Genomic DNA, 23,627 nt, shown 5'->3' on the forward strand with positions numbered 1-23,627 from the left:
CCAATGCATTCGTCAACATCAAGAAAGTAACAAAATGACATTAAAAGAACATTAATATATTCTATTATTAATTTTTATCCATTTCATATAAGATAAACTAGTTACAAGAAATACAAAAATATATACTATTATACACTACTTTCGGAGGAAGGGGCTTCCTCTTCAGTTTTAAGCGTTATTTGACTTTGTGAGAATGGGAATATTCTTCTTTTCCTTTGAATAGCATCTAATGATTTAGGCGCCCTGCCAATAACGTTCAGTTTTCTATTTTGGACAATTTTGAAGTATTGCTTTTCATTAAAGTATTTGAGTGCTTCCCAAGTAGGATTCAGAAATGAAAGCCTTTTTTCTAACATGCCAAGGTTTTCTGTAAAAAGAACATAAATACATTTTCTAAATGAAGTCGAACATGACTTACGTTTTCCTATACCGCCTTGAGAAGAAACACCATGAAGAGGTTTTGTAGGAGGAGCAATGAGGCCCTTTGTACCTTGAGCAAGGGGCTCCTTGCCCTTTTCAAGACGACAAATGTTACGAGCAATACAGACACCAGCAATTGTAGCAGCATATGCTGTCTTTTCTTCAATCACATTGGTGATATCACCTCCAGCAAAGATGTGATTGTATTTCCAATGTTCGATCTGAAGAGTAGGTTTGACCCGAACGTACCCGCGATTATCGAGACAAATGTCAAGACAGGACTCATTTGTGGAATTTAAGAGAATATCTGTGTTCACTTTGACACCTGTCGCAAGAAGCACAATATACTCCTTACGAGAATAAATGCGACCGCTTGATCCATAATAGGCTTCATCATTTTCGTCACTTCCGATGGCTGTGATACGTTCATTCAGGACGATATCGACTCCTAAATTGACCAAGAACTCGTGGGCCTTGCGTTTTTGTTTGAGCGGGAATCGGTGCAGTACCTCGGAAAGAGAGTCGACTAGGACCACTTTAGTGTCACGTTGTGTCGCCAGAGACTTTTGACGGATGGCAGCGGCAAGTTCACATCCAACGAGACCAGCTCCAACGATGAGAACTTTCTTGGCTTGGGCAATGTCACGAGAAATCTTTCTGAGATTAGCTGTGCGATAGAGAGAGGACGAGTCGGTTGACTTTAGTTGGTTAGCATAAGATGTACCGGTGCAGAGAACCAAGTAATCAAAATGAATCTATATATAGAAATAAGCTAAAGTCTACTAGAGAGAAATTCAAGGTACCACTTCATCATTCACTTTAACGCTTTTCGCGTCGTTGAGAATATCACTTGCGTAGCCAATAACTACTTTGCCGTTCTTGACGTAGGATTCATGCGTAAATCGTAATGATGTGGATCGTTCAGGATTAACAATTTTGGAAACAATCCCAGGGGTGTACTCAAATGAGTCTGTAAAGTATAGGTTAGGGCACTGTGTTGTAAGGCTGCTGCGTGATTACCTTTTGCGTCTATCAATGTAACATGAAACCTAGACATGGGATCAAGTATGGAGGCAACTGTGAATCCCTAAAAGGAAATGAAGATTAAGTATGTGATTGAAAGATAATAAATTATACACGTCTTACTGTAAATCCCCCGCCGATGATGACAACCCGTTTTTGATCTTTGGTGGGTTCCTTATATAGTTTACTCTGTAATGAACTATTTAATTGAAAGATTAATCCAACTTAATAAGCATGTGCTTGTGTGTGTACCTTGAAGCTGCGAGTGAGGTGCCGCGAAATTCAGAGAACTTTACATGCTACAAGAGACCATATGATTTAGACACAATGTACAAAATGATATACTGCATTACCAGTGATGCCAAGACTTCCTGCTCGGTGTTATTCAAGACATCAACAGCATCATCTCGAGTAATAACGGCCCATTGAAGTGAATTGAGTTTTTCTTTAACTTCTTGCTTGGTTGAAACATTCAGTTCCATAGGAGAGCCCGGTTCTATAAAGTTGTGGTAGATTCTGTTCATTAAAAATTAATGAGGTGTTCACTGTTATAATGCAATAAATGTAACCTGAATAAAGTATCTTCAATGTCTTTAGGGCGATTTGATTCATGCCTCAATTGATTGACTGCTTCAATGAAAAGCAAGTATTCCTGAGACCAATTCTTTTTGAGATAGTATTCAAAGGAATGAAGGAGAGTTGGATCTTTGAGTACATCATGAAATGTGATAGTTGATATAACAGAAGGTGTTATGCTTGCATAGCTTTCTGTTGATCTATGACTACTTTGCTTTAATTTGTCCATAATGAAGAAAGAAGAAAAAGGATTGATTGGAATTTGTCATGTCAAAACGTTCGTATTTATTCTTTTGTAAGAAATCGTACAAAAATTAAAGTGTGAAACCTGATTTCAATCCGAAATTTTCCTGAATGATTTTTTTACAAAGGGGGCTTCCTTTTATTTTACATATACAGTATATCATGAATCAATGAGGGGATATATGATGAGGGCATACATGATTGATTTACAACTGGAAGAAAGGACAGAGGCCTACCGCCCTGTCTATGTCTATAGTATGCTCATACGCGGACGTGGATAACCTAGGATGATTTTTTTTTCACTGATGTAACTGCTTAATTGACATGCTATTATTAGTAGAACCCTTCTGCCACGCGCTCGGCACAGGTGGCATAATTTCATAGATACACAAAGTACACAGTGCCTTTCCATTATTGGACTGCTACAATTGATTTACCAGCAGCCCGCATTTTCATAGGATTTGCTATTCATTCTACTCTCAGCAACAATAACGAAGAGATCACGCAATGTCAGCGTATTTATAAATAAAAGTGCGTCCTTTTTTTTTGGTATATTATCTATAATTATTTTTTCTAGGACAAAATCCTCTATGAATATTGGTGTTCACTTCCACTCTATAACTCCGTCGATCATATTTCCTTCGTTCCCCAAATATTCTTTCCTTTTTCCAAATGTCAACTCACGTGCATATGACAAAGCTAGTCTTGTTTGCTATTTCATGCGAAATCACCTGATCTGAGCTTAAAAAGGAATCCATGGTTTGTTACTGACGTTTTATCAGGTGCTTTTTATTTTACTGATCGAAAGCAAAAGTGGGGGTTCCGGACAATACAATGTCTTTCAAGAGCGGGATAAATAACGATAATAGAGAGTTAATTGTGTTTATGATCTAGACCATTTAATATGACTAAACATATTACTTGATTTTATCTGGTTTAATAATGTCTATTGTGGCCACACCCCAATCGTTCCTATAAAAGTGTTTTGTATGAGGCACTCGATTGTTGGGTCAACGTTTTTCCCCAATGACTAAAATGTCTGGCTAATCAGAAAAAATCACAATGTATATCAAATCACATCTGACACCCGCTGGTTATTACCATGGAATGATAGTCTACACTTAATAAAAAAGAAGTTACCATGGAAACTGGCTGTCATAGAAACTGGCTTTATTTCACAGCTCGGACACTCACTCTGCTTTCAACAATGATGGAAAAAATAACTACAGATTATAACAGCTAACAACAGGGGCAGGCAGTTTTATTTTTACTAAGCAAAGCTCTTCTTTATTTAGCTAATAAGGCAGTGGTTGATAATAAACCACACATTGTCTTATCCCCAAATAGCAATAGCTATTGCTGATTTCGAAATGTTACTGGCAGTGAATCAAGACATGTATGATTGGTGAAAAAAAAAAAAAAGTAGTATAGTATCATTGGTCATTGAGATGTTTTCGCTGTAAAGCACTCTTGTTGTTCTACTGTAGCTGGTCGAGTGCTTCTGTTGGAGTCAGATAGACTGCTAGCTTATTCATTTTTGGAGACTTTTATTCTTCCTTACTAGAAATGACTTCATGTTACGTGTCTTTGAAAGAATATCAGCGTTTATTTTCAAGCGTGGAATCCGAAGAAGAACTGAGTATGTTCAAGAAATGAGTCATCCGAGAACATATTCATTTTTGCTTTCCGTCATTGATCTGATCCTCCTTCCCTCCCTTACTACCTTTGACGCGCCTACTAATAGGTATGGTTGAATGTGTATACTATGACGTCCTTGATATGGGTTGGTTGATGACTTAGTGATAATTGATTTGTTTATACATTACATATAAAGTAGCATTGCTTTGGAGCGCTGTGTTTCGTATTGTTGTCATACGAAAATGAAGTTCATACTCAATTAGTTTTGATCTAGTTTTAAGTGACAGAAGCATTCAAGCTTTTTTAGCAATATGATAACTGAAAAACGATGTACTCTGTAGACAGCATAATTTCTAGCTTAGGTTGTGCTACGAATCTAAGAGCCTTACATTAGTTAGCATGCATGTTTGTAACTATAAGCAGTGCACGTCCCTAACGTGATTCATTGCTTAGTTTGAAATCGACATCAGCAAGCTAACTTTCGTTTTTCTTAAAACTCTGTAACTTGTTGTCAATTTCTCTGTAGTGAATCATAATCAAATTACAAAAATGCATTAGTTTAGTTTATTGGTGGTGATTCTCATGTGTAGAATAAGGATATTGACAAGGAGTTGCTTTAGCCGAAGCTCATCTGTAAATGAATCTGACTCTGTGACTTGATTTGCGCGATTATTGCTCCCCAGATGTCTCAAAATTATAAAAAGCTAAATGCAAAGGTCCAATTGAGAGTCAAATCACTTATTTTTTACTCTTTCTTTTTCTATTTTCATTTTATAAACAAATACATTATGGATCATTCAGGACACGACATGAGTGGTATGGCACAAACTGCAACATCTACAGCAACTGCTGCTACTGCAACACCCACTATGAATCATGGTATGAGCCATATGATGATGGGAGCCATGGGCACCTTCCACTGGGGCACAAAAGGCGACGGCATATGGATCAATACCTGGGTACCTAATTCGGAAGGAGCCTACATTGGTGCTTGCTTCGGTCTGTTCTTTATGGCTGTTCTCTCTCGTGGTCTTCCAGCCATTGAAGCATACTATGTTACCTGGAGAATGATACGCGCCAACAAGACAAATCAATTAGACGCCGGCATCAACGTAAGATCCTTTTTATTTATTTATCATTCTTAACTTTACTCATAATGAAATATGATAGGAGTCAGCACAGGTCGATATTGAAAAAACACCCGCACAAAACTTTTTAAGGAGCAATGCATTATACCCTTCTCCTCTCAAATTACCTACCGTTCCTCCCTTCTCATGGAAAGCCGATACCATTAGAAGTCTACTATCTGCATTCTCATCATTCATCAGTTACTTGCTCATGATGGTCGTCATGACTGGAAACGGTGGATTTTTCTTTATTATCATTGGTGGTATATTCGTAGGCGAATTGGCATTTGGTAGATATAAGGCACTGGGTGGCTTTGCTAATGAGCATGAACATTAATTGTGCATATCCCCTTTTTTTTCATTATATTCCATGTATTTTTATTCATGTGTATCACTATTATTTGTTTACTATTATGCTTAATTCCCCCTTTACCCCTCTTTTTATCACAATTGTATTATAAAGAAAACAAAACACGCTTTTCTTTATTTGATCAAATCTTAAACGCGCATCATGTGTATGATCTTCTTGAAAGAAACTGGTCTTGTTGTACTTTCCTTTTTTATTTGGTATGCTTGTCACATGAAACATTGTAAATGTCTTGAATAGGCTATAGGAGTCGGACAGAGTTGACAGCAGTCCGATTAGCTCGGAACGAGTGACCACCAAAAGACGCGTTTGTCTACACGGAGCAAGGTAAATAGAGTTTATTATTTGAGTGAGTAATGAGCTACGCTGACCATTATGCTGCATTACTCTTGTCTTTAAATGTACAGCTTATAGTCAATGAAGCATGGTGTGATACAGACCATGTTGTAAAGAGTGACTGGACTGCATTTTGATACGGAGTTCGCAACTGTCGGCATAAAACATCCTCTCTTCGGGACCTTTGAAAAAAGACTTTGTTGCGTTTGTATTCATTTATACAATTCAAAAGTATCATGCATACTAGATTGTTTACACAAGCAATCGCTAACAATTATAAGCTGGGAATTTTTCTCTTTTTTAATATCAAAAAAATAATTATTTTAAATAAATCGCTCGAATTTTTTTTAGTTATAGACATGGAGCTAAGGCGTACTCACATATCTGTCGAAAAAGAGGTTGCTAGTCTGCAAAGGCTTTTAAATGACAGCCTAAATGCATCTAATCTATATGATAATCAGAATCCCGACAGTCACAGGAACACAAAAGCTCAAAAGTTTCTCATGCTCATTGCTCCCGTCACCTTCTTTTTATCTCACGTTTCTTATGGACTATTCTAAATACTTGAGCGAGCAAAGCAAGGCGAGACAACCTTCACCCAGTAAAACCTTTTATCCTAAAACAGAAAAAAATTGAACGCTTATTTACTGTGCTTGTTCTTTTTTTTTCCTGCATAGTTCGTGCCCTTCAACCCTTCCTTCATGATCCCAACATAGTACGGATAGACTTTTTACTAAGTGAAGAAGATATTTACTTTGTTATGTAGATAAGCTTGGGCGCAGGACAGCCTAATCCATCAACATTTCCTTTCAAAAGCATGACCGTCACTCTCGAGTCTGGCGAAACTCTGCAAATGGACCAACAGCTATTTCGACGCTGCTTGTCTTACGATCTTACGGTAAATGACCACAGTGTATCCAGGACTTAACTAATATACGCTTTCCTACAGTCAGGTCTGCCACAACTGAACTCATGGTTAAGACAGCTGCAAGAAATTGAACATAAACCCAAGCATGAGGACTTTGCTCTCTCGATTGGCGTCGGATCACAAGATTTGTTGACAAAGGTAAAGTATCATTTATTGAGTGGGGAAAATACTGACATTCACTTTAGGCGTTTGAAATGGTAATTGATCCTGGCACTCCTATCTTAGTCGAAGATCCATCCTATACAGGCGCTCTTGCCTTTTTGAAAACCCAACCATGCAAATTGATCGGCGTCGCAACCGATGCTTACGGTTTGATACCAGAGACACTGGATGAGGTATTGAGTAAATGGACCGACGGTAAAAAACCCAATGCACTTTACACTATCCCATGTGGTGGAAATCCCACTGGTGCGACAGCGACACTTGAACGTAAACAAAAAGTCTATGCCGTCTGTCAAAAGCACGATCTACTCATTTTGGAAGACGATCCTTATTACTATCTGCAGTTCACGTCTCGTGTTCCTTCTTACTTCTCAATGGACCAAGATGCTCGTGTATTGAGATTTGATAGTATGAGTAAGGTGCTCTCATCTGGTCTGCGCATTGGCTGGGTGACAGGTCCTGCCGAGCTTGTTCGTCGTATCGATCTTCATACAATGGTAATAAGCCTTCTAAATTTTATTTCTTTACCGCTGGTTATCTCACTAGGTGTATAGGTAACAAACCTTCAGTCTTCAGGTGTGCCTCAATTGATGGCTTATGAACTCTTGAACTCATGGGGTCATGATGGATTCTTTAAACACGTAGATAGTGTAGCTGATTTTTATAGAACCAAAGCAGATCAATTTGAAGAGTGTCTGCAAAGGCACATGAAAGGATACGGCGAGTGGGCTAAACCAAGTGGTGGCATGTTTTTCTGGATCAAGCTGCTCGGCGGTGTTACAGATTCCAGCGATCTCATCATGAATACGGCAATTCCTAAAAAGGGCGTGATAGCTGTGCCTGGTAATGCATTCATGCCCGCAGGCGAGCATACACCTTATATTCGTGTGTCATTCAGCAATGTTTCTTATGAGCAAATGGATGAAGGAGTGCGTCGATTGGTAGAAGCCGTGAAGGAAGAGGCAGACCGTAATGATGTGCCCATCAAACAATAAAAGAACAATAAGATTTGGGATTTATAAATAGATATTAAAAATGTTTATTGTTCATGTTTACTGTTGTGTTGGAGGAACAGAATAAGCTCTGTAAAACTCTAGTCCAGATTCACCAGATTCTGCTAAAATAGGAGTGTTTGCGCCTACAAAATAAACATAACCTTCTTGCAAGTCGTAGCTCTGTTCTGTCTTGAGTACATCGCCTGTCAGTTTTCCATTACCGCGAGTGACGATCAGGATGCTAGGGCCTTCAATTGGCTTGTGTTTTTCAGTTTGATTTGATCCCATGTTTGTCCAAACGACGGAGAATTCTTCAATAGGGGGGTCATACAAAAGGGAGTGTTCACCAAATTTGACAGGTGTCATCTTTTGTGATTCCGCTGATCCGTAACGATACGTGAGCATCTCTACAAGCACATCAACATCTTTGAACTTGGGAGTCAGGCCTGCACGGACGACATTGTCACTGGTGGCCATACATTCGACACAATCTAGCAAGTGTATCAGTTCGATACGTCTATTTGTTTAGTCTTTCTTTTACCTCCAGACAAATAAGCGTGAGGCTCATTTGCTCCCAAGAAGATAGCCTGGCCTGGTTCCATGGAAATATAGTTTAATAACAAACAAGAAAAGACGCCCACATCGCCACCGGGATATTGTTCATCCAATCGAATCAATAATTTAGAAATTGTGTCCTTGTCGTCAGATTCTTTCAGACGGTGAATGAGTTTAGCCAATAGTTGAGTGATGGTATCTTGGGATCCGCGCATAACGGCAGCAAAAACCTTCTTGAGTACTGCTTTCTTGGCTTGTTCGTCAGATGATTTGCTTATTTCGAGGAATTCATGCGTAAGGTCATGTCCAATCAACTCTGTCAACTCAGGATAGACCTTCATGTGGTGAGCAATTTCCTCCAAGGGACGGAATCCACAGAGAGCTTCAAAAGGTGTAACAGCAATAGCCATTTCAGGCTGTGTAACAAAGATTAGTATATATACAAATATACGTATGTATGTATATGTGAATATACGCGTATACCTTATGGTTAGGATCCTTATAGTTTTTGGGGAAGTCTTTGAATAAACGTGCACCCAGTGTCTTGTCTGGGTGAGCTTGAATAGATAGTGCTTTGCGAATAGACAAAATCTTGAAGAGGAAAGGCAAGTCGCCATTGTAATGATCGTAAATGGCTTGTGTGCTAAGCTGAACATTGTCTTTAATAAGTTGTCCAAGTGAAGTTTGGGTTTCATTCAAGACGATGGAGGGAGCATTAGGATGAGTGCCCATCCATAACTCGGCATAAGGCTTGGAATTATCTACTTCGACACCAGAAGCTTTTGCATAGGCAGCCACCTTGGAAACGTCCCCTAGTTTACCCCAGTCATAAGATTGAGGTTTGCATTGTAAGCGATAGATAGAAGTCATTATAAGAAAAACAAACGCGTTCAGAAAAAAGGAGGAGAAAAGGGGGATTGTCGAAATAGCTGAAATATACGGGACAGGCTGGACTGAGTTTCATTTCATGTTCCCATTTGTTCTTGACGGTAGCCAACGTGGAGGGTTATCAGAAGCATCATCTGCTGTGTTCTGAAACAAAAATTCCCAAAAAGATTCTTTGTACGTGTTCAAGTAAGAAACTCACACGTTCATAAAGATGTTCCTTTGTTCATGGTAGTCTTTACCTTTCTTCATTACCGTTCAATGCAAGTTATGGTTTATTTCACTAAATACATCAAAAGGATCTGCAATGATAGACGGGCTCTTCGCTTTGTTCTACCATAGAACAGTTAGCACTCTTTGCTGGCTGTCAAGCAAAATCTCACCGAAATCATGCGCTGTGTTCTGCCCAATAGTCTAATGCCACTATTTGGGATAGCGAGCCGACGATGTAGAGCGTTTTTAGTATGGAAAAGAAACATTCTATAAATAGACAGAAAAAGTTAGCTTTTGGTAAGCTAGTACAGTGAACGATAATGGTTACTCGTCTTCATGCTTTGGAGCCTAGTACTTTTTTTTTTAGCAGCCACACAAGTTGTTAAAGTATGCAGGGTACAAACTAATAAATCATTTCCGAATACGTTATATTATTCAGTTACCCTCATTAGTAAAGCGAATAATAATAGTAATTTAAAGTAATGAGAATAATTATTGATGCTAATGGTAGGCATAACTACTAGTAAAACGCATAAAAGACAGGCAATGTGAGAAAAGGTCTAAGTTTTTGCTGTCTAGTAATTAAACCCTTTTTTGGATTTAACCTAAAGATGATTGGCTAAACAAGAAATTCCACAGCTACCGCATGTCAACATTTTATTCAACTTCTTTCTAGAGTGTCATATTTACTCAATCGCTTATACTAATGGACGCCGTCAGTGAGAGGCAAAAACACGTCGAGAATTTCTTGCGTGAAGCTTTTTCAAATATAACTGATCAATATGGACAGAAACTACCTATTGTACCTGCTTTACCAAACCTCGTTCAAGTGACACTCAACTATGAATCTCCTATTGCAGAGGTATGCTGAATGATTGTAGAATAGTCCGTCTTAACCAAAAAAAAAAAAAGAGATTTCGATTCTTAGGTGAAAGTGCTCGAGCAATGGCCATTCGTTGGATCATTTCCAGCATGTTTCCCGAAGCTAATTTAGAAACGTTGACAGAGCATAATAGAAAGTGTCAAGATCCAGGCCGAATATCCAAGAGTATTTTTGGACAGATGCAACTTAAGAGATCCCTTGGTATCCCGGCTCATTCAAACCTATTCGATGCATATATCGGGTAAGTTACCCCTTATACAAATGCGGGGATACTCTTTTGAACCATTAGTTCCTATAGTGTACTTTACCATTTCTTTGGAATGCCCGCTGTTCGAGGGTTTATAGAGCCTAGTGTAAAGGAAATAATCAGCAACCCCACTACCGTTAGGACCTTAAAACCAGGATTCAAGCCAGTGCCAAATCAAGATCCCAAGAGCCAAATCCGAGATGTTCTTACGTTGACAGGAGGCAATATACAAATTGATATACAAGGCGCCGAAAACAGTATGTGGCAGGCTACTGTCATTTGCCAATTAGTTCAATCAGGGACCATCTTCTCGCACAGTCGTGTGGGTCCAAGTAAACAAAAGGCAGCGACTGCCGCGTGCTATGATATTCTAGAATATCTCCACAATCATGTCGATATACGCACCCAGCTCATGATTCCCAACTGCGATACATCGCAAGTACACCGTCTGAATATTCCTGAATCGGAGTGGTGTAAGGTTATAGGCAATGTGAAGACAATTGTAGATAACAAGGTAGCTCTCGGCAATCACCCAAATAAAGCTAATTGGGTGCATTTACCGGCTACGGATGATCAAGAAGAGACTATCAGGCAACTACAACTACTATTGCTTGGAAATGGAAATCCAACAAACGAGATTCAATCAACAAGGACAGGTCATTTTGATACAAGCATCTTTGGTCGACCGCAACCGTAGCTCTTTCTCCCTTCAAATGTGTTAATATTAAACAATATAGTTTGCTTTCCTTAGAGCGCAAAAATGACAATAATGATAAAAAAAGTCATTGAATAAGATTTGAAAATAAAGCCATATTGATATTCATAGAATCAATGACGCAAGCTAGCAAAATAAGCATAACAAGGGCTATTGTATGTCATATGGCTTTTTATTTATTTATTGATTAACCCTCTTAAACTCATACTCCTTCTCTTTGCCAGTAAATGGCACACCCAATTCAATTAGTTTTTTGAAGGCCTTGGCGAAATCTTCAAAGAACTTGTCCGAGTCCTTTGCGTAGAGATCAAAGTAAGGCCTGAACTTCTTATCATTATACATTGTAATTTCGATAGGAAGCATCATGACATCAGGATTTGCCTTGTCGACCCATTGCCATAAACCATGTGGAAGTTCTTTCTTCACCCATTCACGCGATGCGATGACCTTGAAATATTCATTTGAGAAGAACGTAGGAGCTTCTTGCCAAGGACCGGTAAATCCGCTACGTTCGAGGTGACATCTACCCAAGACATGGGCTCCAGTTAAAGCAACAATTTCCTGATCGTTAAATCCCTAAAAGAAGGAAGAAAAAAATAAGTTAAAGTGAATATAAAAGTCTTTATAAGAGTTACCATGCGATAGAAAATGTCTCGAACATGATCAGCGGTTCTTGATCCATCAGGAAGTCTTCCATCTGGTGTGCATTTATTTTCACCTAAATCTTGCCGACCTGGGCGCCATTTGATTGTAGGACCTCCCTATGATAGAATATATGTTGACATACTGCATAAAAGCACGCTTGAGAGCTTACCAGTTCTTGAACAGCCACTACACCTCCCAATGTATAAAGATCACCATAGCTTATATCTGGATATTTGGGTTTAATCTTGCTTTCAAGCAAGTTGCGAGCGATTTCAAGTCCATTATTAGCACTGTGAGTAGCTTCTGCTCTGAAACGCATAGTACCACCATTACTTCCACCCGTTCCATCTTCCTTATTGTACGTGCCAGATGAATGCCACGCGAGACGCAGTAAGACTGGACCATAAGAACCATCATCATATCTATTTTTATTAGAGAAAATCATATGGTCAACAGGTAATGTACTTACTCAGGGTTAGAGTCCAAAAGAGCAGCAATGTCATTATAAACGGCTTGATAGTCAATATTCTTTCCTTTATCTAATCTGTCTTCTTCCTTTTTACTTTCTGGAATCGGTTTGCTTTCTTTTCCTTTGGGCGCATTCTTGTCATTTTCTACCGTTTTATCAGATATCTTGGATGTTTTGCTTTGTATGTGATAATAGACTGCACCACCGCCCAAGGTGAACAAGCCTGACCGCAGGACAATTCAATACACCAATTCTTATTCTCTTATATACTATTTACCTAACCATATATAAGGATGAGACCCTTTAGCGCCAGTGGATTCCACTACACATCCACGTCGAAACGTAGTTTGGGGGCAAATGGGGTTTAGTCTGGGATTATATACACGCGTACCACTCAAGCGTGTAGCCATTGTTCTAAGCTGTCTTAAAGAAGTCATGATAAATTAATGCAATGATTTGTTTAAAAGAAAAAAAGAAGAAAAAGAAAAAGAAAAAGTATGGTTTTTATATCCACAAGGGTTAGCTTTGTATGATATCATCACACTAAATTTCAACCGTTGCTTCTTCGCACGCATAAAATTTTGTTCTATTACTGCCGGCGTGTGTTTGTTTTTGGCCTGTGTTTTAAAAAAATTTTATATTTTATTTTCCCCCTTTTTTTTGTTTATTCACAACTTGACATGGTCCAATCGACAAAAGACACCCGCGTTCCTACTTTCATCCAGTTTCCAGAAGATGATAAGGCAGTCTCAAAGGATAAGAAAAAGAGAAAGACAACCCGTAAGACAGAGCCAAAAAGCAAGATGAGCAATGACGGTAGCGAAAAGGAAGCTCCTGTAACTGAAACAAAAAAGAGAAAGAGAAAGACAACGACGACTAAGCCTAGCAAGAAACAATCCAAGACTGCTATTAAAAGTAATACAGTAAAATATACAATAAACGAATGCTTATTGTTATCGACTATAGGAGACGATATTGATGAAGATTTTACCAATATTCAGGAAACACCAGTTGTTGAGGTAACTCTACCCCCTCCTTCTTTAAAGCAAGAAGATGGTATATTAACTGTGCTACCAGGCAAAGGATCAGATATGGATAGGTGCTGCTTTTATCGATGGACGTGGTTCATATACTATTTATTATGGTGAAGACGATGAGCGCAATTTTAGTGCTTTGTGTGGTAATGAACACCGTGTTCGCGACTTGGATTATGTTTATGTGCTTGTAAGTGGCTTCTTTTTATCAAGTACGTCTAGTTTAATCTATATTAAAGGCAACAGCAGTGGCCATTGAAAAGTTGAATAGTGATTCAAGCTCGCCCTTGATTATCTATACGGGATGCCGTGATCTACCACGTGGTTAGTTGTTTGTCCTTGTATATTTATATTAAATCTAATCGTAGAGCATTTAGCTATATCTGAAGGAGAAGGATTCAGTCACTATGCAACAATGATCAAGCGTATATGTGAAAGTATCAAAGAAAAAGCCAGAGAAATCCAAGTGGTAAAAAAGAAAGAATTAAATTACCCACGATGACACTCACTATTACCAACAGCGACATGTCTCAACTCGCCATTTATCAAAAGAGCAAAAGGCTGCTATAGAATTAGCTACTAAAGCGCTAGAGGCTCCTGAGCAGTAAGAAAGAAAAAATACAATAAAAAATAAAGGAAATATTGACATTGTGTATAGAGTACCTCAAGAAGTAGAAGAGCAACAGCCAGAGAATGCCACTGACATTGTAGAAAATGTCCCTACAGAAACGATCGAAATAGAAAAGGATACAAAGGATATTAGTATAAGTGTAGAGAAAGAAGTAATAGTAAAAGAGGATATAATAGTACAAGAAGAAAAAGAAGAGGAGGATATAGTTATGGAAGAAGCTGAGCAACCGAAACAAGAGCAAGAGCCTACCTTAGCCAGAACGTCATCATGGACAGCCGTATTTAGTAATATCTGGGATACTTTAAGTTCTCCATTCAAGCCTAAGAAATAAACCAATTTGACACCTTTTGCATAGAAACCACCGCTTTTAGATAACAGTGTAACCCTTTGCTCTGTACACACGTTTTAAAATCCTGCCAATAGGAGATTATTCAATTTGTCATTCTCAAGGGTATTTTGGGTTTCTTGTTATCTCTTGAGCAAAAAGACATGTAATAGTGAAGGAAAGAAAGAAAAGGGGGAGAGAGTATATAGAAATTAACCATTCCTCTCTTTTGTATGTAAGCAAAGATAACGTACAAAAGGGTCTTGCTTTCGTCGTATTGCATCATTAAAGGAAAAGATTGACGTTAGGGTTGCATAAGCCACAAAGACATATGAATTAATAATCAGGCAAGATATCCATGATCGCTTCTCGACCCCACCTCCGCTGATTGGATCATTATAAATTCAATCTTCCATTTGGCTTCTTTCTCTTTTTCTTTCTCTTTAAAATGTCTGATATTTATTCTCTTCCATATACCAATCCGATCGATTCTCTAATACTTGATCCTATTATTGAGCCTGAAGCCATATCAAAAAATGACTTAAATCTATGGGTATGTGTGTGTACAACGATATGACTAGACAACAAACTAATAAAAATCTATATAGACGAATGCACAATTTACATATGATATAAAGCCGCCAACAGCACAATCACCAGAAGGCGATAAAAGCCCTGATAGTAGCAGTAGTAGTAGCAACAATAGTCCTAATAATGAAAACATGGCATACGGTTATTTGACTCAAGTGCCACCCATTCCGATTGACTATGCACCAATGTTTAGAAATATCACTGTATCTCCTGAAAACTTGAGTCATACAACACATCATCAACCTTTATTACCAAAAGTGTCACTTGACGATCTTGCTAAAGTTCTGTTGTCGCCTATGACTCCAGATACAACAGTTACGCAAAAGTCTAATAATAATAATAAATCATCAAAAGTGATCGATAATAAAGAAAAGAACGCTGTTGATGAAGACAAGCGAAAAAGAAATACGGCAGCAAGTGCAAGATTTCGTATAAAGAAGAAGCAAAGAGAACAGAGTATGCAAGAGACTGTAAAGGAAATGACAGAAAAATCAGAGGCCTTACAGAATCGCGTTCACGAGCTAGAACAAGAAATCAAGTGGCTTCGGGGGTTGTTGATAGAAAAAGATTCTGTCAGCACTCTTAAATAAATAAATTTTATTTTTATGTGTCATCTGATGGCACATTGTACATATATAAATAAATATATACAAATAGCCTATTTAATGAAGCAGAGAAAAAGAGAAAAGACTATATACAGTTAATAGAAAAGTACATTCAATCTGTGTGTTGGTTCAGTCATTATGCCTCCAAATATAAATGTTTAGCATATATTCTGTTTGAACCATTACTGCTTGAAAAGAGCTTTTGTACTATTCTATCATCGCTTTTTTGAATAAAAGATCACGAGAAGAAAAAACTGTATGTGTACAGAATTTGGTCTTTTTATTTATTTAATACACTTGACCTTTGATATCAATCTTTTTATATTTCTTCACGCTTTCCGTTAAACTACCGAGTGCTGATTTAACATCTAAAAAGTCTGAATTATTAGCCTTTAGGAAGAGTGCGTTCTGTTCTTTTAGAAATTTTATCAGCTCTTCTCTTGATTCAAATGCTAGCTCATTTTGAATAAAGTCTAGGGAAAGATCTGGACGGTAACTAAAATGATATAAGTTAGTAAAGAGATCACCTGTTCAATTTGTATCAACTTACGCCTTGCATAGGATCAATAATGATTGTACTCGTTCTCTTTCTACAAATTGGTCCATTAAATAACCACCCATATTTGGTGCTGTCTTGTATAAATAAAAGAATCGATGATAATTAGACGTAGCAAGAGAAGAACGTACTTGTAGCGCATGTTGAATAAATTCATTTTCCTTTTGTTCACCTGTTAGTTCTGACATAGCCGAATTGACATCTTCAAGAGCGTCAGCTTCATCCCTTAATTACTTTCCTTATATCTTACCTGCCCAGTTTTGTGTATGTAAAAAGTACAATATGCGGTATGCTGTAAATTCCATCACATTACCGGGTATCTTGGATGCATAGAGTCCTCTCAACTGTGTTTGACACTGATTGTATTCTCCTAAATCACCCTTTTTTTTACATGTTATTACTAGTCTAGCACACAATTATCACTCACTTGCCTTTTCTAAAGCTATTCGAGCATGAATCTCATATACCTGCACTGTGAACTCATCCTTGATGCGTTGAACCTAATGATATTGCATTAAATGGATGATGTCTATACTCTTTTGATATTTATTTACAGTCAAGTCCTGTCTCATTGATTTGAATTGATCACAGATATAAGTATAATTTTGCTCACTCTTCCATTTATCTCGTAATAATTGCAATGTCTGTTTCAATATATGTAATGGTCTCACAGTAGAAGGATCAGGTGCCTTTAATCAAAGTTAGTGTAAGCAAAAAAGTTGACAATTTAATACTTACAGAAGTCAATCGTAAATATTGCTTCTCTAATTTAGTCGAAGTACCTATAATTGTATCACTCACCAGTGGTCCATCCTTAAAATAAAAGTTAGTTTGGCTAGATGTGCTCTTTTTCTTATATTTACCAAATGCATTTGCTGCATAGTTGAGGACATATTTTCAGCTTTATATTGCGCAGCATCTTCCTCAAATCGTCGTAGTCGTCTTAATTTCTTTGCTTCTTCCTCACTGCTCAGCTTTTGTGTCTGTAGGCTTACTTTCTTCCTACCACTAATACTACCATTATTATTATTACTAAAAAAAAAAAGAATGAACCAGATGAACAATGCGCATAAAATATAACTTACTTCTTTCTTTTTTTCTTTGAAGGAAGACAAGCGCTAAAATTAAAAGAAAAAAGGTTATCTATGGAAACACCATGTATAAGGTTGCTTTACCTTGGTAAATCTACTTCGCTCCAGTCTGTTGTCAACAATGTGCCTGCTTTATGACTTTCCAAGATCAAGTTGCGTAACTGTAATTCAGCCTCGTCCCTTTTTCCTGGTAAGCAGTTGGCAAAGACATCTTGGACATATTGTCTATATATAAAAAGTTATATATCAATGCTGTAATATCGAATGTGTGGTTATTACTGTAATGAAGGTGGCCACGATTCCGCTGATGAAAGGGCGGCTGTGGCCTGCTTTTTTCCTTCAGGAGCTTGTCCTGATGTCTCTTGCGCTTGCTGCTGCTGTTGTTGTTGCTGCTGCTGCTGTTGCTTTTGTTGTTGTTGTTGTTGTTTTGGTTTTTGCTGTTGCTGTTGCTGTTGTTGTTGTTGCTGTGATGCCAGATCTGGTTTTGTTATGGCTTGCTGTTGAACACTAGTTTGCAAGTTAGTAGTTGCTGCTACGGCTCCTACTGGCTGTTTAGACCAAGGAGGAATTTTTTGAAAAGGTCCTACACAAAAAAGATTTAATTCTCTGTTTCAAACAAAGAAAACCAGATTATCACTTACTTCCTGGAGTTAGTGCAGAAGATGTCGCTGCGTTCACATTAGCCTCGGAATTAGTGGTGGGTGGAGGAGGTCTATAAAGAAAAACATTAAAATGGGAGTAAGGAAAAAGGATGTTACGTACCTTGGAGGTTGTGAGTATGAATAAGTGCCTGGCGGCTGATTATATTGATATTGGTTGTACTGAGAATAATAAGCAGAAGGGTGTTGTTGTTGCATACCTGGAGGTGCAGTGGTAGCATTACTAGCGGGTGGATAGTAATATCCATAGTATCCATAGTTGTTAGCTCCTACTCCTGGTGGAGCCTCCGTTGTAGTGCCTGGAGGTGGAGGTGTATTACTATGCTGATAATAATGTGGATAGTAGCCATTAGGTGCTGCATATTGTTGATAATAAGCAGCGTATTGCTGATTATGTGCTACAGGCTGAGGATATGAACGCCATGGCTGCTGATTATTGCTTGACCTATCAAGAATAAGTTTCAACGAACATGATATAAATTGAAATTGAACTTACCAAGGAGGGTTGGTTGCGGAATTCTCTTGAGGGTTCGCCACTTTGATATAATGCAATCTTAAAGATTGGTTTTGAGAGAAAAAAAGGAAGAAAAAAAAAAAGAGCAGCGGCTTATTGAGGAGAAACATATTTTCTGTTGACTAACTGGGTTTAAACTCTTTTTTATCCTGCTTTGATGGCTCATTGTGATGAATACAAGGCGAGAATAGACTCGTTTAAAGAATCAGTTCATACTTTATCCTCTAATCTATCAAATGAAAATATCAAGAAACTTGCTCTACTCTTGAACGAATTCCATTCATTCTTAGATACCCTTCCTGACCATGACTTGAGCTTGCAACCAGATAACAAGCGCGATATAGTGATGACCATGCTACACCTCTTACGATCCATAATCATCCAGAAACGAATTCACATTGACACAATTATGGAACCAGCATTAAAAATTATGTACCAAATTCTAAACAAAACGCTAATCAAGCAGTTAATGGCACCCGAGTTTACAAAGCAGATCTTGATCTTCTTTGGTATTCTCATATACCGCGATGAAAACAACAAACAAGCTCCATGCTCTGAGGAAGTAAAGCACCTGATTGTAAGATGCATATCCGCTGCATTACCAGCCAAATATAGGGAAGGAAGATACAGTTCTTTTGAAGCATCGCCCAATTTCCTTTTGGCGACAACTATTAGAGCAGAATCGTTTTTGCCAGCAGCATCACAAAGTATTAAAGGACTGCTTGATATAATCGAACACGACCAAAAGATGGAATTGAGAGTGGATGCACTGACGGCTCTTGATCAGTACTTGATTGACAACATATACGATACTGACAGCATCGCTAAGCTGTTCCCAGGGGTTGCTTCAAAGTTATGCACGACGTTGATTCGAAAACCGGAGAAAGAGAAGTATCAGGTCGTAGTGACAACTTTACACATTCTAGGAGAGCTGATTCGCGTGGTGATGAATGATGAAGATAATGAGAACTTGGCTGAAATACACACACTCCAGGATTTGGCTATTTATCATGGGTCGAAAAAGAACGAGGCAACAAAGAGCATGGGTAAAGTGAGAGTTAAAGCGTGGTATGAGAAGAATAAGGCCAGTTTAGCACCTCTATTAGACGTTGTCCTGAAGAATCGGTCATCTTCAGAGTGGCGAACAAGATTAGCGTACCTGGAATTTTCATACTTGATACTTTCAACCTGTTCACGCACTTTGGACAGCTGCACTCGATCGCTTATACGAGCTATGGTGTCTTATCGTGATGACCCTTATGAACAGATATCTAATAAATGTATGATATACATACAGAACCTGTCGTCTAATACATCTTATGACAGTACTATAATGCCAATCTTGAAGGACGAGCTTTATGAATGGATGATGAACTTTCCGAAATACATCATGGCGAGAGATGAGCAGGAAAAGTCAGAAATTATATCACTCATTGCTGGGCTTGTCTTGACACTTGGCCATGAAGCAGAGGGCGTTCTTTCGACCGTGTTAGCCAAGTGTTCAGATGGCTGGATGACCGCACTAGAAATTGATAAGGACAGTTTACATGTGTTGGAAGGCAAGTTCAATCAAAAATATATTGACATGGATGATATGAAGCAAACAACACCACTGTATCCAAAGATACGGTTCAAACATATTGTCAGTGATTCTGTAGTAGAAAAACTGTGCAAAATGCTCAATACGATAGGAAGACACTGTAACATTCAAAGTTGGGTGCATCATTATATGCGTTATGTGTCGACTGATAATCTTGGGAACAATGAGCCACAATCCATCTACATTGTGCATTTATTATTACAAGGTGCTATTGCAACAAGTCATCAATTAGAAAATGATGTAGAGAATTGGATAAATTATGACGATCAAGCACTGGAAACAACAGACTCTTTAAAGACGATCGTCAATCAAGTGACAAATGATATTATCAACTTGCTTATTTTCTCTGCTTCTGAATCTACGAACGTCGAGACATCCATCATAAAATCAGGAGCATCTGAACATGCCGACGACAGCTCCTATGTTCTCACTATCTGTTTTGGATTACAGATGATTGGTTTAGCCACATCGGTTATCGATATGGAAGATCTGCAAGATCTACTCATCACCGCATTATATCCTTTATTAGCGCATTTAGGGTCATCTAATCTTTATATACACACATACGCGCTTATCACACTAAATATAATAGCCATAGCTTGCGGGTTAAGCGATGCCAAAGAGTTGGCCATAACAAACATTGACTATGTGATCAACTCAGTATCCCATCACATTGCTGTCTTATCATCTCAATCTCGAGTGCCACTCGTCCTGAAGGCTTTGATTCATATTAGCGGCTCAGATTGCATAAAATACCTTGACGATATTGTAGAAGAGATATGTGATGCTCTTGACAGACATCATCATGATCAAAAGTTATGTCTGGGGCTTTGTGGCGTATTGTTAGAAATAGTTCAAACAGTAGAAAAAGATTTCCTTCCAGATAAAGAAAGAAACGCAAGCCCAAAATCAGAAGGCGCTGAGGTTTATGAACAACCTATGGTTAGCAAGGAAATTTACTCTTTTATTTACGAACAAGATACAATGGGAAACATGGACGACGCCTACAGAACAATGGAAGAAATTGGAAAATACTTTTTGGACAGACAAAAGCAGGAAACAAACGAAGAGATCACTTTGAAGCAAGCAATCAAAGAAGGAGAAGGTTATAAACATGAAAAGAAGGAACAAGAGGATGAAAAGGAAGAAGCACCACTGACGCATCAACAAACGATGGTTGTAGATATTATGAAGAAATGTAGTCACTTTTTAACAGCACCTTCAGCACAGCTTCGATCACAGATACTACAGTTACTCAGTTCTGGAGTGTCTGTATTAGCAAATCAACCAAAGACGCTCAACATGCAATCGCATGAAATTTGGCCCTATGTTATGAATCGCTTTGGCGATAAAGAAAACTATGTAGTGTACCATGCGGCCATCTTTATTGAAAAGATCTCGGCTGTATCAACTGATTTCCTATCAAGAAAATTCGCTGAATCCATATGGCCTCAGTTTAAAGCTTTGCTACGAAAAGGATCTGATGTATCAATGGCTAATGCAACGTCAAAGAACTATTCAATTTACTCCACTTATCATCGTACCCAATCTTGTGTCTTGAAATCTTTAGCGAATATACTCAAGTATGTACCCGTAAAGCAACCATTGGCAAAAGAAATCTTGGAAGAAACCAAATTTTACTATTCTTATTCCAACATTCATTTACAGCTAAAGGACCTTTGTATGGCACTTTTTGATTCATTATCAAGGCAACAACCAGACTCTGTTTGGCTATATCAGCTTCTGTTAGACTCACAGTTACAGCATAGACTGAGTTGTCCACCATCTGCCTTGCTAAAACCATTTGTGATACCAGAATGGCTAACATATAAAGATGTATCGTTACAAAAAAAGAGGGCCTTGCTCTTTTAATAAACGTTTATGCTGTAATAGAAAAGGATGTCTCTCTTTATTCAGTAAAATGACTTGGATCAGTTCAATATGCAATCTTGAGCAAAATATTCTCTTAAAATATATATAAATAATCCTGAGACTAACTTACTAGGCGAATTTTGAATAAAAGACTCTTCTTCCAAGACTTACTCTAAAATGCCCTTTTGTCGCTGTGGAGAGCTCTCTCATAATGAAAAATGTAAAAAGTGTGGATTTGAGACGACCTGTAGGTACATTTTTATTTTTCTCCGTACTATTGACTAAATGACGCTTTTTAAAAAAAGTAACAGACGTAAGCAAATCAGGTATCGTGGATAGATGGCAGTCGAGGTAACATTTTACCTGTTTACCATGAATAAAAACTAAAATTCGAGATTAGGTACCTAAATAGTGTTGTTGGGCGAAGAAACCTGGTTTCGCCAGTACAGGAGCAAGCTGATGAAAATCAACCTCGGTTTTTATCAGCAATTTCAAATAAATCAGCAACGTTTAAAGAAAGGCCATTGAGTACTTTGTTAGATCACAGGAGAGCAAAACTACAGGAACTAAAGTCCAAAGATCTATTTCGTCTGTCGCAAATTCAGATCGAACAACCAATAAAGGATGAAAAGGTGTGTCAAGAATGTAATCAGAAATTATCTGGGAAATTGGTCAGATTGCCTGATACTCAAGAAAGATATCACTGGAACTGTCTAAGATGTGAAGGCTGTAAAGGATTGTTTGATAACACATCTTTTGTAATCGATCCTCTAAAGAAAATATATCATCCAAAAGTATATACACACAAAAAGAGCCTTATTTTGGTATAATCTAATATTTTTTATAGTGTGCACTGTTTATGCCATCTTCACTGGATTGCTCGGAATGCTCACTGCCTATCATTGAAAGCTATATTGTAGTAAATAGCTCTACATTGCATGTGAAGGTCAGTGTGATGGAATATACATATAGGATAGAAACGTATTAATTGCATCATATAGTGCTTCAAGTGTACCTGTTGCAACAAAGTTTTACAGCCATCAGTCATGTATACCGACATGAATGGAGCATTTTGTCAACAATGTACAGCCACAGAGCTACCACAAGATCAAGAGTTACTTTCAAAGCATATGAGGATTGTACCTTTTCCTCAGTCTATACCAGCTACACGACCGGCTATCCCAAAGGGTACACTTCTTTATGAAGATAATGAGGAGTTTTCTGGGAGTGGACCAGAATATAAAACAGTAGAGCACTATTTAAGGATGCCTGCATCCGCACCTTGCTCACCCTATAGTCGCCATATTACATCTTTTGTAAAACCTTCATCTTTAATGAGCTCTAGAGAAAAGCCACTGCCCCGTTTTGGCATTGTTCGTGCTTGTCCAAGGTGTAACGAGCGTATAACTTCAGTTCATGAAGAAATACCTGGCCCCAAGGCATCACGGTGGCACAAGAAATGTCTGTCTTGCACAGGTTGCAATAAACTGCTGGATTCAGGAGCAGCTGTGCACGAAGACAGTTCGACGGGAAGATTGTATCCCTGGTGCACAACTTGTTCGGTATGTAAAGTTCATTCGAGCCAATAAAGATAAACTAACACATTGTATAGCTAAGCAAGAGGGACAGGCGTTGCTCTACTACAGTAAAACAGCAAGTTATGTAAGATCTCTTTTTTTTTAAAAAAAAAATAAAATCCAACGGAAACACTGGAAGGTTTTG

General features: G+C 38.1%; 11 protein-coding genes across 11 annotated transcripts; 7 read left to right on the forward strand and 4 right to left on the reverse strand.

The window, feature by feature from the left end:
• Position 1: 1 nt before the first annotated feature.
• On the reverse strand, positions 2-2,523 carry RHIMIDRAFT_276446 (FAD/NAD(P)-binding domain-containing protein). The gene is made up of 8 exons (XM_023612623.1): positions 2,013-2,523; positions 1,797-1,959; positions 1,696-1,742; positions 1,567-1,642; positions 1,441-1,507; positions 1,224-1,390; positions 419-1,175; positions 2-367 (listed from the first exon to the last, which is right to left on the reverse strand). Exons 1-8 carry the CDS (start codon positions 2,246-2,248, stop codon positions 129-131), a joined length of 1,752 nt encoding a protein of 583 aa, XP_023468549.1. The 5' UTR covers positions 2,249-2,523; the 3' UTR covers positions 2-128.
• A 2,303-nt stretch (positions 2,524-4,826) lies between these two features.
• RHIMIDRAFT_191225 (uncharacterized protein) lies at positions 4,827-5,325 on the forward strand (the record flags this gene model as incomplete). Its single annotated transcript, XM_023605948.1, has 2 exons — positions 4,827-5,012; positions 5,071-5,325. Coding segments are annotated over 2 exons (441 nt in total), but the record flags the coding sequence as incomplete, so codon positions are not given.
• A 951-nt stretch (positions 5,326-6,276) lies between these two features.
• On the forward strand, positions 6,277-7,815 carry RHIMIDRAFT_235596 (PLP-dependent transferase; the record flags this gene model as incomplete). Its single annotated transcript, XM_023608381.1, has 6 exons — positions 6,277-6,331; positions 6,408-6,445; positions 6,497-6,628; positions 6,680-6,796; positions 6,844-7,317; positions 7,375-7,815. The coding sequence occupies 6 exons, from the start codon at positions 6,277-6,279 to the stop codon at positions 7,813-7,815; spliced, it is 1,257 nt and encodes a 418-aa protein (XP_023468551.1).
• A 57-nt stretch (positions 7,816-7,872) lies between these two features.
• Positions 7,873-9,240, reverse strand: RHIMIDRAFT_199600 (phosphomannose isomerase 40; the record flags this gene model as incomplete). Its single annotated transcript, XM_023606391.1, has 3 exons — positions 7,873-8,306; positions 8,357-8,786; positions 8,854-9,240. The coding sequence occupies 3 exons, from the start codon at positions 9,238-9,240 to the stop codon at positions 7,873-7,875; spliced, it is 1,251 nt and encodes a 416-aa protein (XP_023468552.1).
• A 770-nt stretch (positions 9,241-10,010) lies between these two features.
• RHIMIDRAFT_276455 (uncharacterized protein) lies at positions 10,011-11,307 on the forward strand. Its single transcript, XM_023612624.1, has 3 exons — positions 10,011-10,330; positions 10,381-10,592; positions 10,650-11,307. Exons 1-3 carry the CDS (start codon positions 10,175-10,177, stop codon positions 11,293-11,295), a joined length of 1,014 nt encoding a protein of 337 aa, XP_023468553.1. The 5' UTR covers positions 10,011-10,174; the 3' UTR covers positions 11,296-11,307.
• Positions 11,308-11,493: 186 nt separating this feature from the next.
• RHIMIDRAFT_287063 (putative cytochrome c peroxidase Ccp1) lies at positions 11,494-12,837 on the reverse strand (the record flags this gene model as incomplete). The annotated part of the gene is made up of 5 exons (XM_023613436.1): positions 11,494-11,889; positions 11,949-12,074; positions 12,128-12,380; positions 12,428-12,650; positions 12,705-12,837. The coding sequence occupies 5 exons, from the start codon at positions 12,835-12,837 to the stop codon at positions 11,494-11,496; spliced, it is 1,131 nt and encodes a 376-aa protein (XP_023468554.1).
• Positions 12,838-13,107: 270 nt separating this feature from the next.
• On the forward strand, positions 13,108-14,423 carry RHIMIDRAFT_235600 (uncharacterized protein; the record flags this gene model as incomplete). The annotated part of the gene is made up of 7 exons (XM_023608382.1): positions 13,108-13,342; positions 13,394-13,446; positions 13,505-13,651; positions 13,701-13,785; positions 13,830-13,930; positions 13,983-14,065; positions 14,120-14,423. The coding sequence occupies 7 exons, from the start codon at positions 13,108-13,110 to the stop codon at positions 14,421-14,423; spliced, it is 1,008 nt and encodes a 335-aa protein (XP_023468555.1).
• A 962-nt stretch (positions 14,424-15,385) lies between these two features.
• Positions 15,386-15,568, forward strand: RHIMIDRAFT_192063 (uncharacterized protein; the record flags this gene model as incomplete). Its single annotated transcript, XM_023605960.1, has 1 exon — positions 15,386-15,568. A coding segment is annotated over one exon (183 nt), but the record flags the coding sequence as incomplete, so codon positions are not given.
• A 333-nt stretch (positions 15,569-15,901) lies between these two features.
• Positions 15,902-18,176, reverse strand: RHIMIDRAFT_287064 (uncharacterized protein; the record flags this gene model as incomplete). Its single annotated transcript, XM_023613437.1, has 11 exons — positions 15,902-16,109; positions 16,164-16,371; positions 16,420-16,549; positions 16,601-16,669; positions 16,724-16,858; positions 16,908-16,982; positions 17,033-17,177; positions 17,251-17,268; positions 17,345-17,485; positions 17,540-17,564; positions 18,023-18,176. 11 exons carry the CDS (start codon positions 18,174-18,176, stop codon positions 15,902-15,904), a joined length of 1,308 nt encoding a protein of 435 aa, XP_023468557.1.
• Positions 18,177-18,572: 396 nt separating this feature from the next.
• RHIMIDRAFT_276466 (uncharacterized protein) lies at positions 18,573-21,978 on the forward strand. Its single transcript, XM_023612625.1, has one exon. The coding sequence runs from the start codon at positions 18,591-18,593 to the stop codon at positions 21,903-21,905; it is 3,315 nt and encodes a 1,104-aa protein (XP_023468558.1). The 5' UTR covers positions 18,573-18,590; the 3' UTR covers positions 21,906-21,978.
• On the forward strand, positions 21,959-23,539 carry RHIMIDRAFT_276467 (uncharacterized protein). The gene is made up of 5 exons (XM_023612626.1): positions 21,959-22,152; positions 22,211-22,256; positions 22,306-22,699; positions 22,753-22,851; positions 22,907-23,539. The coding sequence occupies exons 1-5, from the start codon at positions 22,083-22,085 to the stop codon at positions 23,492-23,494; spliced, it is 1,197 nt and encodes a 398-aa protein (XP_023468559.1). The 5' UTR covers positions 21,959-22,082; the 3' UTR covers positions 23,495-23,539.
• The last annotated feature ends 88 nt before the right edge of the window (positions 23,540-23,627 follow it).

This window comes from Rhizopus microsporus, assembly GCF_002708625.1.
Source record: "Rhizopus microsporus ATCC 52813 unplaced genomic scaffold scaffold_4, whole genome shotgun sequence".
Classification (NCBI taxonomy): Eukaryota; Fungi; Mucoromycota; class Mucoromycetes; order Mucorales; family Rhizopodaceae; genus Rhizopus; species Rhizopus microsporus.